General features: G+C 41.2%; 1 protein-coding gene across 1 annotated transcript in view; it reads left to right on the forward strand.

The window, feature by feature from the left end:
• CAP2 (CAP, adenylate cyclase-associated protein, 2 (yeast)) overlaps window positions 1-12,485 on the forward strand; it is a 138,924-nt gene extending 126,439 nt beyond the window's left edge. Inside the window, exons 10-13 of the mRNA XM_010848798.1 lie at window positions 200-323; window positions 419-501; window positions 5,345-5,485; window positions 10,695-12,485. Of these exons, the coding sequence (XP_010847100.1) occupies window positions 200-323; window positions 419-501; window positions 5,345-5,485; window positions 10,695-10,805 (459 nt within the window). The 3' untranslated portion in view covers window positions 10,806-12,485. The remainder of the gene's footprint in view (window positions 1-199; window positions 324-418; window positions 502-5,344; window positions 5,486-10,694) is intronic.
• Window positions 12,486-16,156: the final 3,671 nt, after the last annotated feature.

Below are 16,156 nucleotides of genomic sequence, written 5' to 3' on the forward strand. Positions count from 1 at the left end.
CCCCACCTTCCAAGTAACCATTCCCAACATCACAGAGACAAAGGAAGTCCTGTGGTTTAGTCTGTAAGAAAAAGGTTGCTGAAGAAAGAACATACTGAGAAGCTCTAATTGGTGAATGCCCCACAGTAACTTCAGTATGCAGTGGACTTCATTTTCTGTCTGTCCTTATATTTAATATTTGCCTGTGTTTTAATTTTAGGAATACCAAGAGGACAGGAATGACCTTGTGATTTCAGAGACTGCACTGAGACAGGTGGCTTACATTTTCAAGTGTGGCAAGTCTACTCTGCAGATAAAAGGGAAAATAAATTCCATTATAATTGGTAGGGCAGAACTATGGATCTGTGCTCATTATGATAAATTGCTTTTATAAATATGCTGTCTGTATTTAGGATTTTGTTTTGTTTTGTTTTCCTAGACAACTGTAAGAAGTTTGGCCTGGTGTTTGACAATGTGGTGGGCATTGTGGAAGTGATCAACTCCAAGGACATTCAAATGCAGGTAAGTGGTCCTTTCAACCTTGCCCAGCCACCACCAGACCATCCCTTCTGTTTACAAGGGGCCCTCCATGTCCAACTAGAAAACTCTTACTGTCTTTTCTCTAGACACAGCTCTGTCTTCACCTCTTCTCTGAAGCCCTCTCTTACTTCTTGGACAGTGTTAATTCCCCCTTTTCACCCTCTTATAACCCACCCTGTTTTGCACAGCAATTACAAGTTTTCCACTTCTATTTCAGGAATAGCTAATTAATCTTTACAGTTCCATAAATTTGCATAATACCAGCACACAGTAGGTGTTCAGTAAAAGTTTGATCGAGTGAGTGATTGGAATGAATCAACTAATGAATGAACCAAAATGGTAAGAGATTCACTTTGCATCATAGTACCCTGCCAAAGAGGATGTTTTTCCCTCAGGAAAAAAAGTGATTCTGGATAAAGTTTTTCTGAAGAGTCAATGAGATTATCAGCAAAACAACCTGGAAAGTAGGATTGGAATTGAATTTGCAAAAGAGAAGAAAATCTGCACTGTTTAAGCAATTTTAATTTAGCCAAATGGGATTTTATAATATGCCCAAAGCTAAATGACTTCTTACTTTGGCCAACTGTAACTACCGTCTTTGATTATACTCTTTTCATATTGTTAATCACCCCTTATTATCTGATGTTTCCTGATAATGTTTGTTAGACTTGGCTTCCAGTTTTATAGATGGTTCTCTTTGGCTTTACTAAGCTTTTCACCACTGCCTCTCTTAACTGAAGTAGTACATTCCATAGTTGGCACATACGTGGAGATATATTTTAGGACCCTCCATGCAGAGAAAAAATATTTAATCTCTACCTCATACCGTACATGAAAAGTGAAGTCCTAATTGTGAAAAGAAATACTTTTAAACTTTGAGAATAAAATATAGAAGAAAAGGACAAATAAATTTAACCTCATTAAAATATATGTGTTCAACAGAAGACATCAGATGCAAAGCTAAAAGACAAGGCATGGATTGAAGAAAGATACTTGCAATGCAGATTATCCAAAAGGATTTATAACCAGAATTTATAAAGTTAACACAAATCAAATAGAAGAAGACTAACCACCCAATAGAAAAATGGACAAAGAATATTAAGGCAATTCAGAGGAGGAAAAACTGAAGTGTTTGATAAATACATGAAAATATGCATAACCTGCCTAATAGAAGAAGAAATGCAGATTAATTGGGTATGTCCTCTTATACTCATCAGTTTTGAATTCAGGCTGTGCTTACTTTGCAAAGGGATTGTGAGCTGAAACTCATGCATGTCGGAACTGTGCAATTTGAGGACTGCCTATATATTAAAAAGTCTCCTGGTATGAAAATTGTTACGAGAATCCTGATACATCAGTGTTGAAAGAGCAAAGTTATTACACTCACCGTGCAGAGAAATTGGCACCATCTAATAACGTCAAAGACAGTCATAGCCTGTAACTGAGCAATTTCACTCTTGGGCGTGTGCACCTAAGAAGCTCCAATACATATGTTGATGAGACGTGTAAAACTGTTTATTGCAGTATTATTCATAATGGCAATAAAACCCAGAACAATTTAAATGTCCAACAGCTGGTAAATGAACAAATAAATCCACCTAATAGAATACTGTATAATAGTTAAAATAATTGAATACACTTACATGTTTAAAAACAGGGAAATCTCAAAAGCAACCTTGAGTGATAAAGGCAAATTACAGAACAACAGGCATTGTATAATGTGTCCCTTTATATAAAGATCAAAGACATGCAAAACAGTATGCACATGTGAAATGCACTCATGTAGGCTCGAGTTCACCTCAGGAGCCAAGCCTGCTGTGAACTGTAAACACAAAATTCAGAAGAGTAGTTAAGTCTGTGGAGGGAAGAAGGGAGCACAGGGAGATGGTGGATGGTATAGAGGGCCTTTCTACTATAGTATAAGATTATAGCTCTAAAAATAAGGCAAATAAGCCAAAAAGTTAAATTCTGATAAAGCTGGTTAACAGACATATATATGTATATGCATATTTATTTTTCTTTGTGTGCTCCCATGTTTGAAATATATCCTAGTTTTTTCGAAGCTATGAGCCTTAAAATAATCTGGAAGGATGAATCATGGTTATCTGTCCAAGAGGGATAGAAACTTGGCAGCCTGGCTCAGGAACAAGAGAGAGACATTTTACTGAACACTTCTCAAACTTCTGGATGTTCAAACCAAGTGAATTTCATTACCTATTTAAAACATTTAATAAACTATTTTAAAAGGGCCTGGACACAATGAAGACGGAAAGCAGATTAGTGCAGGCTGCCTGGCGATGAGGACAAATTGACTATAAATGGGCAATGGGGATATTTGGGGGATGATGGAAATATTCTAAAACTGAATTGAAGTGACGGTTACACGAATTTACTGAGTACCATTAAACTGTACACTTAAAGTAGGTGAATTTTATGTTTGCACAGTTTACTTCAATAATGCTATTTAAAAGATTTCAAGGGGATTTCCCTGGTGGTCCAGTGGCTAAGACTCCATGCTCCAAATTCAGGAGGCCCAGGTTCAAACCCTCATCAGGAAACTAGATCCCACATGCTGCAACCAAGAATTCACATGATGCAATTAAAGATCCTGAATGCCCAGGCTTCCATGGTGGCTCAGTGGTGAGGAATCTGCCTGCTAATGCAGGAGACATGGGTTTGATCCCTGATCTGGAAAGATACAACATGCAGAGGCGCAGCTGAGTCCATGTGCCAGAACTTTTGATGAACCTATGCTCTAGAGACCAGGACCCACGACTCCTGAGCCCGTGTGCTGCAACTGCTGAAGCTCATGCTGCCTAGAGCCCGTGCTCTGCAGCAAGGGAAGCCACCACAGCGAGAAGCCTGAGCACCACAGCGAGAGAGTAGCCCCCACTCGCCGCAACTAGAGAACGCTTGCGAACAGCAACGAAGACCCGGCACAGTAAAATAAATAAATAAATAACTTTTTATAAAAAGATCCTGAATGCCAGAACTAAGACCCGGCACAGCCACATTAATTAATTTTAAAAGATTGAAAGGAAGAAAAGGACATGGATTCGTGTGATTTAGTTCAGTTATTCAAAAAATAGTACAAATTGTGGGAGAGAGAAGAGACTTAAGATATTATGTGGAAATTTTGAAAACTTTTGTAGAAAAATAAATTGAAGAAAGTTAATACAGATACATGCATTACATGCTACAGCATTGGCCTGGGCAAGGTCACATATCACCTGTCACTCAACAGAGAAGCTACTTGTTAGTCCAGTTCTCCTGATAAGAAACAATCTCTGTTCTCAAAATGTTTACAGACTACAAGGGATAAAAGGCATATATTGTATGTAATTTGCTCTAAGGAAATACTGACTAAGATGCTGTGGAAATGACAGTTCTTATCCTATCAGGACTATTTTTTTAAATTGTACTGTTTTTCAGATTTTTCATAGATGTTCTAGCATTTGTAAGGTAATACAGTGATAAATAAACAAAACTAAAACGCCTTTGCATACTGTGCTATCCTCATGAGACCCCGCTCTGTCTCATAAATGAATTGCCTAAGACACCCTGACAAATTACTTGCATTCCCTTTGCTTGCCAGGTATTCATACAGTTCTGGGCAGTATGGAAATGCTCTCCATCATTATAAAATAAATCTAGAAATTGTCAAAACATTACTGCTGACACATTCTTGATATATAGATATAGGTATTATTTTATTTTATTTATGGCAAAGCCTTGTTGCTTAGCTGACCTTAAACTACCTCTGCCTTTTTTTTTCCCTCGCTGTGGCTCAGTTCCAACTCAGTGTCCAGTTTCTACGGGGAGAGGAGAAAACAGAGCAGTGTGGTGGCCTGGCTGGGCTCCCCCAAGGAGTTCTTTACATCACCTGCACCATCACAAGCCTTGCTCTTTAATTTGCAACCCAGTCTTTTCTTCAGAGTGAAAGAGGAGATGTTTTTATCGCTTCAGTTACCATTACAAGAAGGAAAATTATAGAGTTGTAATATGGTCGTTTGGGGGAACAGTCTGTCCCTGTAGAGATTTGGGGGTGGGGGGGCAAGGTGGGGGGCAGCTATGTCTGAAAACAGGACTGTAAAAAAGAAATTTTAAACTGATCAGAATTTTTATAGCACTTGATATTTGTAATAATACAAAGAACCACCTCCTCTTGTGTATGGTACTATTTACCCATACAATGAGTGGCCTGAACCAAGTCTCCAGTTTGGGCTCCTGAAATGAATACATTTCAAAATACCTAGACACTCTTTATCTCATTTAAGCTCCGCATTCAGCCAGTGTGATTTTTATCTAGCAAAGGACTTATGTGAGAAGAATTGTAGTGATTTTTACTTATTCTTACTTAGATTGAGGGAAAAAATCTACTCATTTACATAATAATTTACTCTTAAAGGACAGTATTCATGCGTGTTTTCATCCAAGTTTCCTAGAGATGTGTCAAAACTAAAATTTTAAGCACATAAAAGCAAAAGCATCTTGTTTCTTTTATCATGAAATCAAATATATGCTTCATTTCCACTAATAGGGTTGTGAAGCATCTTCTGAACATTTAGCTGCTGTTTTCAAATTAGTCCCTTTGTTTGTGTCAGGAAAGAGACCCTGAGGTTTGAGAATCCCCTGGTGTAGTCCATTCATTCTGTCCCCAAATGACACCTATTAATTCACCTTGGAGACACTGTCGTCAACCAACTTCCCCAGCCCTGACCGAGCTATTCCTAACACTTGCTTAGGCCCGTGGACTGTACTTATTTGGGGATATTGGAATTTCTATTTATTTGCTTTGGCCCTAGATTTTTTTTTTCTATTTCAGGTAATGGGGAAAGTGCCAACAATTTCCATTAATAAGACAGAAGGCTGCCACATATACCTCAGTGAAGATGCGTTAGACTGTGAGATTGTGAGTGCCAAGTCATCTGAAATGAATATACTTATCCCTCAGGATGGTGATTATGTAAGTACCTTTTAGAAGACTGTAAAGAAGTTTTCATGATTAACATTCTTAGAGACTGATTAGTCACCTACCAACCTTTGAGCTTCCTGTGTAGAAAAATGTGCAGTTAAGAAAGGAACTCAAGAGAATGGCCTTTCACAATTGGGCTCCCCTGTTAGTTTCTTGACTGTGCCCAGTCCTGGATTTGTGGTTCTCAAAGTGGTTTCCTAATAATTACCTTAATGGGCTGCTGCTGCTGCTGCTGCTAAGTCGCTTCAGTCGTGTCTGACTCTGTGCGACCCCATAGACGGCAGCCTACCAGGGTCCCGAGTCCCTGGGAATCTCCAGGCAAGAACACTGGAGTGGGTTGCCATTTCCTCCTCCAATGCATGAAAGTGAAAAGTGAAAGTGAAGTCGCTCAGTCGTGTCCGACTCTTAGCGACCCCATGGATCGCAGCCCACCAGGCTCCTCCATCCATGGGATTTTCCAGGCAAGAGTACCAGAGTGGGGTGCCATTGCCTTCTCCACCTTAATGGGCTAGCTTTCATCAAATAGTAAGGGCCCTCGTGGCTCAGATGGTAAGAATCTGCCTGCAGTGCAGGAGACCTGGGCTCAATCCCTGAGTCGGGAAGATCCCCTGGAAAAGGAAATGGCAACTCACTCCCATATTCTTGCCTGGAGAATCCCATGGACAGAGGAGCCTGGCAAGCCACAATCCATGGGGTCACAAAGAGTCAGACACGACTGAGTGACTAACACATCATCATCATCATCAAATAGTAGACCAGGTGTCTGAGCTTATTTTACTAGGACTTGTTATTTTCCTTTGGTATGATGGGGGCGTGGGCTTCCTGGTGGCTCAGAGGATAAAGAATCTGCCTACAATGCAGGAAACCTGGGTTCAGTCCCTGGTAGGGAAGACCTCCTGGAGAAGGGAATGGCAGTGCACTCCAGTATTCTTGCCTGGAGAATTCCATGGACAGAGGAGCCTGGAGGGCTACAGCCCACAGGGTCACAAAGAGTCGGACACGACTGAGGGACTGACACATGGTAGGGGCAAAAGGGAAGAAGGAGAAATGCTTTGGGGGCAAGCAGAGGGAAAGGAGGTAATAATAAGTGAACCTATTTGTACAGTGGTTCTCAAACCCAGCATGAGAACCAGCTAAGGATTTCTCTGGCTGTTGATGCAGTGTTAAGATGCAGTGCTTCCAAGGCAGGTCGATCCTTGGTCAGGGAACTAAGATTCCACTTGCCACGTGGCACAGTCAACAATTAAAAAAAAAAAAAAATCAGCTGGGAAACATGATGAAAATACCAGGTCCCAAACTTTGCACCGAGAGGTTAGAATCAGGAGGATTGGAATGGGGTCCAGGAATCCGTGGTTTAATATATCCCAGATGATTCTGATGCCATCAGCCCATCCAGTGGCCTTCTGAGAAACACTCACCTAAGCTACCAGGTATTTTCTTTGTCTCTTCTCCTCACCAAAGCAGTTTCTAAAAGGTGCAAGCCCATAGTCTCACATTGAAAAGGAAGTATAAACAGATACACTTTTTGCGTCACACAATGTAGTGGACTTGCTGGTTGTTGCCATTTGGTGGCAAGTTATTAATATTTCTTCCTACTAGTCTTTGCTTCTTGAAAGAGAAATAAATCCAGAGATCATTCCCTCTGGTCCTAACTGTACAAGGAAGCAGTGAACCAGGGAAGGATGGGATAAAACGTAACTTAGCCAGGCACACCTTTGAAAGGGGAGCCCCCACAGTCCCATCAGCCTGTGGGTCAGTCACTGGTGGTCTGCACAGCAGTCAGCACTTGGGTTAATGTCTTTAAGCAGACAATGAGATTGCTGCCATGTTTTCAGTAAGCCCTTTTCCGGCGCACACCACACACTGCTGCCCAGAATTCACTATTTAAGTCTGAAAAGCAAAACTGCAAGCATTGGGCCATGCTACATGAGGTATTCAGACTGCCTAACCCTGAGCTATAAAGCATCTCGTCTCGGGCTCTCCACCTGAAGAAGCTACTGAAGAGCTGAAGCCAATACAGAGCAGCTTCAGAAGGAAGCCAAAAATTAGGGAGACGCTTACTCCTTGGAAGGAAAGTTATGACCAACCTAGATAGCATATTCAAAAGCAGAGACATTCCTTCGCCAACAAAGGTTCATCTAGTCAAGGCTATGGTTTTTCCTGTGGTCGTGTATGGATGTGAGAGTTGGACTGTGAAGAAGGCTGAGCACCAAAGAATTGATGCTTTTGAACTGTGGTGTTGGAGAAGACTCTTGAGAGTCCCTTGGACTGCAAGGAGATCCAACCAGTCCATTCTGAAGGAGATCAGCCCTGGGATTTCTTTGGAAGGACTGATGCTAAAGCTGAAACTCCAGTACTTTGGCCACCTCATGCAAAGAGTTGACTCATTGGAAAAGACTCTGATGCTGGGAGGGATTCGGGGCAGGAGGAGAAGGGGATGACAGAGGATGAGATGGCTGGGTGGCATCACTGACCCGATGGACGTGAGTCTGACTGATCTCCGGGAGTTGGTGATGGACAGGGAGGCCTGGCGTGCTGCGATTCATGGGGTCACAAAGAGTCAGACACGACTGAGCGACTGATCTGATCTGATCTGAAGCAGAAGGTTCAGCTGCAGGGGAACTGGATCTGCTAAGAATAACTGTGAGGGTTTGCACGAGAACTCCAGGCTAATTAAACTAGAACCCCTGGATGTGGTACCCCGACATCTGTCTTGGTTAAAGCTTCCTTGGTGATTCCAGTGTGGAGCCAAGATTGAGATCCAATGACCTAAAGGATGAGTAGAGCTCAACACCTAAGCTTTCATGCTGAGAACGTAGTCTCCCCTCAATAGGTGAATTGTCTGTGCCCTCAGTGCGTTTTGCCGTTGTAGGTAGCAGGGAGCAATAGAGAGGTCCTGCCGTGGGCATAGTAATCTGGCAGTGGAGGGTGGGGATGACTCATCCGAAAGAAATCAGTCTCCCAGAGAAGATCTGTCATCCCATTGCTATCACGGCACTGCCAAGAAAGATCGGGAACAGCTGTAGTACAGTTACGATCAAAGAGGGGCCTTCACTCTGGAGCATTCTCCGCCTGGCTTGGTGCTTAAGAGCAAACGCCAAGCCTGGTTTACTCGTGAAGAGCCCCAGAAGGGGTATTGGACACACACACACACTTATTCAGACTGTAGCTTCTTTGCTTCATGGTAAGACTCCATTGCAGGGAATTCCTGGTGGTCCAGTGGTTAAGACTCGGTGCTTTCACTGCTATGGGTCCACTTTCCATCCCTGGCCAGGGAACTAAGATCCCACAAACCAAGGAATTGTTGTTGAGTCACTAAGTCGTGTCTGACTCTTTGCAACCCCATGAACTACAAGCACACGAGGCTTCCCTGTCCTTCACTATCTCCCGGAGTTTGCTCAAATTCATGTCCAAGGAGAGCAGCCAAAAAAGAAAAAGAAAAGACTCCATTCCAAATTTCACTTGAGAATTCATGACAGAAAGGGCTTTCCCTTTAAAGTAAATAAATAAATAGCCTCTTACAAAAGAAACAGCTGGATCCTACTTCAAGGAAGCTATGTGTCCATGTGTGTTTTCCACTGAAACATCACATCTCACCAACAGATGAGCACCAGCCCTTCAAACTGTGGTTTGTACAGGAAGTCCAGAGAGGCCACAAAACCAGAAGCAAGGAGACTGCTCCTCACCTTCCTTTTCTGCTCTCTTCTGTAACGACTGGGGACTCACTATCTACGGAAAGGAGAGACCCCAAGCTAATTTTATTTTGTCTAGTCTACAATTTTTAATGCTTTTAAAAAAAACTCATGTGGTTTTTATGGCTCATGAAGCTTGAGGGATCTTAGTTCCCTGACCAAGGGTTGAACCAGCACCCCCTGCAATGGAAGCCCAGAATCCTAACCACTGGCATGCTAATTCGCTTCAGTCATGTCCTGTGAGCCTATGGACTGTAGCCCACCAGGCTCCTCTGTCCATGGAATTCTCCAGGCAAGAATACTGGAGTGGGTTGCCATGCCCTCCTCCAGGGGATCTTCCCTACCTAGGGATCGAACCTGCATCTCTTATGTCTCCTGCATTGGCAGGTGGGTTCTTTACTACTTAGCGCCACCTGGGGAGCCCCCTAACCACTGGACTACCAGGGAATTCCCTATTCTGCATTTTTCTTTGTGTATGTGTGAGTGTGTGAGGGAGGGAGGAGGATATGGTGTGTAGTGTATCTGGGTGGCATGTGTGCGTGTATTTCCCAATGGAAAGAGTAGGAAAACAGGATGTATAACAAATGTATATACAACTTGCAGCACATTTTTATAAGTAATCAAAGAGTAGATAGATATAACACTGGGACAAAGCCCTTATCAGTGTGACTGGGGAGCAGCCTCAGCATCCCCTGGGGACTTGTTGAAAACATAGACTGTCATCCTATGTCCTTGATCTGCTGAGGCAGAGTCTGCCTTTCAACAAGGTCCCCAGTTGATGGTTGTGCATGTTTGAGTCTGGTGCAGAGTCATGGGTAAGAGAGGATGTCTAAGGTTTGAATTCTGGCTGCTCAGAGGCTTGACCTCTCAGGCCTCTGTTTCCTGTAGGTGGCATTTCAATAATATCTAGTTCTTAGTATTCTTGTCGGAGAAGGCAATGGCAGCTCACTCCAGCGTTCTTGCCTGGAGAATCCCAGGGACAGGGGAGCCTGGTGGGCTGCCGTCTACGGGGTCGTACAGAGTCGGACACGACTGAAGCGATTTAGCAGCAGCAGCAGCAGCAGCAGCGGTGTTCTTGTAGGGATTAACTTGAGTTCATTCATACCTGGTGTTCCACAGAACACCTGGTTCTTAGTAAGTTCTGGCATTAATGAGGATGCTGGCAGGCAGTCACAGAGCTGTCATATGACCATGCAGGTTTGGGATCTCTAAAATGTCTTTGTCCACCATGTAACAGGGCTTCCCTGGTGGCTCCTGCCAATGCAGGAGATGCAGGTTTGATCCTTGGGTCGGGAAGATTGCCTGGAGAAGGAAATGGCAACCCAGTCCAGTATTCTGGGCTGGGAAATCCCATGGACAGAAGAACAGTCCCATGGACTGGCGGGCTACAGTCCATGGGGTTGCAAAGAGTCAGACACACCTGAGTGACTGAGCATGACTCTAATCAGCCATCCATCAGTTTGCAAAGCCTTGGTTTAAATAATCTTGCTCTTATTGCTTTTTTCCAGAGAGAATTTCCTGTTCCTGAACAGTTCAAAACAGCCTGGGATGGAGCCAAGCTAATCACTGAACCTACAGAAATCATGGTTTCTGAGAGACCACCAAAGCCCCTGACCTGAATCCCCACCCCAACATGAAAAAAAGAAACACGAATAGCAGCAGCATTAAGGACCTAGACGTTGCAGTGGCACCTACTGCTTTAGTTTTGGCCTCCAACGATTCTGTGCTGTAGAAGCGGCATCGTTTCTGGCACACCTCTGAGGGCTTTTGAAATATTTAACATTTCTTCATGATTTGCCTTTGTGTGTGATTTTGAGTTCCACATGATGACTTGTGAGCATTACATATTTAAAGGGAAAAAAAGAGAATTCTGTTCCCCTCATATCATTTTCACAGTAGCTGAGAGGTGAAGGTACTGCATGGCTCACTTTTACACTTAGGTTTAATTGCTAGTTGAAAATAAAACCTTCGGGAATCTAAGATGTACATTTTTACCTTTTAGGCAATTTCCATATATATAGTAGTAGTATGCTCTAAAAAGGTATGATTTCTGTTTTCTTATTTTTACCACCTTTATCAGCATGAATACACTGCCAGCCTGAATACATATTTGCTTTAAAAACATAAAGTTCCATACTAACATATCCAGTTTCTTGGTCCTTGAAAAGACCTGTATTCTTTACAGTTACCAAAAACCTAAAGTAAACTCTAATGATTCATCTTAAATATTTTTCTGCCATGTCACTTGGGAAACTTTTACTTCTCTGCATAAAGATTTTTATGCAAAAACATTGATAGGAAGAAGCAGGGTGTTTTTGTTTTGAGTTTTTCTAATACCTCAGAATTTTGCTCTAGGAACAAGCTCAGTGGTTGTTTTCCAGTTTTGAACCTGTGAGATATCAGATGCCTTGTAAGTGGTGTCTTTAACGTTTTATTATAGACTTTCTTCTTTTCCACTTGCCAGACTTGCTAACCAGTCTCAAAAATGAAAATTAAAAAGCCATAGTTACATTACAACTTCTAAAATCTAAAGAATTGTTTCTTGGCTTGGCTCGCTGCTCCTGCTTTGTGTTATTGATAGTACATGCTTTTTCCATAGAAGAGTAACTCTGATAATCCTTTTTATCTTTTTAGTACCTGATGCTGAAAGCCTGCAACTTCTTGGATCACTTGTAGTGCATTCTAGTATAATGCTTGCAGACCCAGTACAAGCATATATATTGTGCCTATTACAGCCTTTGGAATACATCATTTCTGTTTTTTAAATATCTTCTATAACCATATAGTACTCAGATTACTAATGCTCGTGTACCACAGTTTTGCTATAAAAGTTTTTGTCCAAAAGAATAATGTTGTGGCTTTAGTAAATATCTTTTTTTTCAACAGTAAACTTATTCTGAAATAAAGTAAAATTCTAATTGTTTAAATACTGTGATGAATTCAGGGTGTTAACATTTTTTTTTCCTCTTTGATTTGCCCTTTGCTCATATGTCAGCTTTAGGAAAGAGAGCTGAGTCTTTCTAGTTGAATTAGAGAATTTATCCAGTATGCCATCAGCTTCCCTGAAGAACAGACTTCTAAACATCAGATAAAGCCAAATGTAGTAGGAAGGACTGTCAGAAAATTGTAGAATCGAGTTTTTTCTTTAATTGAAGTATAGTTGATTTGCACTATTGGATTAGTTTCAGGTATACAGAGTAGTGATTCAGTTGTATTTTTTGCAGATTATATTCCATTACAGATTATTACACAATATTGACTATAATTCCCTATCCTATACAATAAATCCTCATTGCTTACCTGTTTTTCATATTGTAGTTTGTTGTTGTTTAGTCGCTAAGTCGTGTTCAACTCTTTTGCGACCCCGTGGTCTGTTTCCTCCCAGGCTCCTCTGTCCATGAGAAGAAACTCTCGAAGGTCATTAACTTTAGTGGCTTTATCTCATTTCTCATCCACTGAGAATTTTTTCCCCAATAATTTTATTTATTTATTTTTAGCTGTGCTGGGTCTCCGTTGTTGCATGGGCTTTTCTCTAGTTGCTGTGAGCAGAGCCTACTCTCTAGTTGCCATGCACAGGCTTCTCACTGGTGGCTTCTCTTGTTTCTGAGCACAGGCTCTAGAGTGCACAGGCTTCAGAAGCTGGGCACGTGGGCTCAGGAGTTGTGGCTCCCAGGCTCTGCAGCGCAGGCTGTAGTTGTGGCCTATGGGCTTAGTTGCCCCCCAGCATGTGGGGTCTTCCTGGATCAGGGATTGAATCTGTGTCTCCTGCGTTGGCAGGCAGACTCTTTACCACTGAGCCATCAGGGAAGCCCTGAGATTCTTGATGCTGCCCTTTCCTCATTAAACTTCCTTTGATTTGGTGATACACAATATACTTCTCATACTCTTGTCCCTTTTATCTTCCCCTTCCTCTCAACTGCTCAGCCATCTCCTTTGACTTCATCTATCACCTCTATGTAGATGACGCCTCCAGATTCTTAACTCCAAGTATCCAGAGAGTATTTCAGTCTGCCTGTCCCAACTCCTTTCAACATGATAAGATGCATGCACATTGCCCACACATAGCATCTTTTCCTCATCTGCATTTCTAGTTTGAGTCAGTCTCCTCATACCTTTCATCATAGATGTAAAATCAGCCGTTTCCTGTGATAGGAAACACTGAAAGAGAACCATGAGCTGGAGAAAACCATGGTTCAGTCTTGAGCGTGTTTAACTCAGCACATCTTTGTGATGCTTAGTTGGAAGTGGAGAATAGACGGTTGAATACGGGTTTGGAGTCTTTTCATTGTGTCTGATACCAAATCTTTAAGGATCATTTCAGAAGTAAAATATATTTTTAAATGACTTTTATGAAACATGTTCATTTCCAAAGAATTATTTTAAACCATTGGCACTCTCTGTACCACTTGATATACAGTTATAATTTTAAAGGCTTTAATTGCCTCAACCGAGACAAGTTGATTTTATAGTCTTTCACAGATTTCTTTTGCAAGTTTAACTATTTTAATGTTTCTGTGTGTGATGAAGCTTATATCTATGTTACAAGTGGAAAGTAAACCAACTCAGATCAGCCCTCAATAATTCATATTTCTCCAAATGATTTTTTATTCCTGTGCTGTTTAGTAACTTGGCACAGAATAGGTAACTAATGAAGGACTGTTTGCTTATTGGTAGAGAACTTTTTCCAGGTTTCCCTCCAGAACAAGGTATTTATATTTAAAGATAATTTTTGCCTAAAACTACAACTTTGAATATTTGGGTTCTAAGTCCACTTTTATTGTTTTTTAGGATCATCATAGTTAAAAAAAAAAAGATACCTCTTGCTGACATGAAGATCCAGATGAAATACGTCATCGACCATGCTTACTTAGCCATGATACTAATTATTAAGTCTCATTCACCAATATCACAAGGGTTTTTTTTAATTAAAATTCAATTAGTAACTTCCCATGGTGTGAGTATTTCATCCTGGAAGCTAATCAGAAGATATACATTTAAACTTTTTTGTTATTTTAAATAATAACTCCTCACCCTCATTTCAGCTCCTAAGTCAGTAAACTTAAAATAGGAAATCTTCCCATGAACATAACAGTTCTATAGATTTATTTGGTAAGAGTGAGATTCGTTTGGGAAGACTACTTTGCTGCTCATGTTCTCTATGGGGCATAGTCATGCCCACACATAATGAATGGCACACATCCCTAGCAGGGGTGAGCTAATGGCACACATTGCCCAGCAGCCTGCCCTGCATACCGCCGATATTCCCCTTCAACTTTAAAGCTATAGAGAAAAGATGAGAGTTAGTTAGATGCAGACGGTCAGTTCTGGGGCAGTAATTGCCTTCTGCAATCGAGCATGATAAAATCTATAATCCTTTATGGATATTTGAAGACATTGTCCTGTAGCATTATAAAAGATGTATAGAGGTCCAGAGAAATATTTTACAAGAGCCATGTACAATATGTATCTTCAGGAAAATGATACAAGTTTATGGAAACATATTTAAAGGGGGTGTAAGTTTTAGATATATAATATATATATTTTTGTTTTTCCATATCCTGAGATAGAGAAAAGTTGGATAAAATAACCAGGAGTTTCCTCCACCATCATGAATTTCACTTTTTTAGCTCTAACTCTAATGGCAAATCAAAACAGATTTTTATATTTATCTGACTAATGTAAGTAAAAAGAAAGCAATTGTATATGCCTGTTGGGAAAGAAACAGTATTTGAAAACCTCAGGTATCCAAATTACCCATGCAAATTATCTGACTAAATAAGGGGTCACTACTTTACTATATGTTCATTCATGGGTCACATGTAATTATCTGAAGCCTTTAAGAAGAATGTTAATATAAGCCCATTCACTGGATGTGGAATTCAGGGGGTGATGTCCTAAGATTAACAATTAAAATCTGGTTCTCTAGAGAGTTATCAAAATGTTCCTTTGTTAGCATCTAAAATAATTACACCAGCAATATGGTCTACGTTCTGCAGGCTGTTTCTACCAACTGGCTAGACAACTATTTTCTCAAATTAATTCCATACTGTATAGTTTACAGAAATAAGTCTCTCTTCGACATCTACTAGACAGACATATTGCCAATAAAACTTATCTTCAGGGGGAAAAAAAGTTCAAGCTTCATTAACTCTTCACAAAAAGTAAGTGTTGCACTAATTAGAAAGAGCTTTGGCATGGAACCAGAAAATACAATCTTCATTCTGAATATGCCACTAACCAGAGATGTGCCCACTTGACAAATACCTGTGACACCTTTAAAGACGTTATTCTTTTAATATGAGATCAGTGTGTCAAATGTTTTTAAAATATAATTAAACAAAATACAACAAAACTGTGTCAGAGTCACTTAGTTGTCCACCAAAATCTATCCTTCTTTCCTTACTAGGCTACATTTCCCAGTCTCCACTGCAGTCTGATGGCCATGAGAATAGATGCTCCTTGAGGGAACGTGAGTATTAAGTAACGCAAATCCCACTTCAGGACTTCATCTTTGAAGAGCACATATTTTCTTATGTTCCATTTCCCTTCTACCAGTCGTATCCTGAATGTGCCAACCAGCCTTAATCATGCAGATAACAATATGCTCCTGTTATGCAAGAATAACAGAAGGAGCCTTGGTCCTTGAATCACAATATGGAAGACAGCCACCCACTGACCTGCTTTAAGCAATTACATGGGAGATAAACTTAACTTGTGGAGGGAATGTTGCTGAAGCTGAAACGCCAGTACTTTGGCCAACTCATGCGAAGAGTTGACTCATTGGAAAAGACTCTGATGCTGGGAGGGATTGGGGGCAGGAGGAGAAGGGGAAGACAGAGGATGAGATGGCTGGATGGCATCACTGACTCGATGGACGTGAGTCTGAGTGAACTCTGGAAGTTGGTGATGGACAGGGAGGCCTGGTGTGCTGTGATTCATGGGGTCGCAAAGAGTCGGACATGACTGATAC

Source organism: Bison bison, unplaced genomic scaffold (assembly GCF_000754665.1).
Source record: "Bison bison bison isolate TAMUID 2011002044 unplaced genomic scaffold, Bison_UMD1.0 scf7180017864274, whole genome shotgun sequence".
NCBI classification, from domain to species: domain Eukaryota; kingdom Metazoa; phylum Chordata; class Mammalia; order Artiodactyla; family Bovidae; genus Bison; species Bison bison.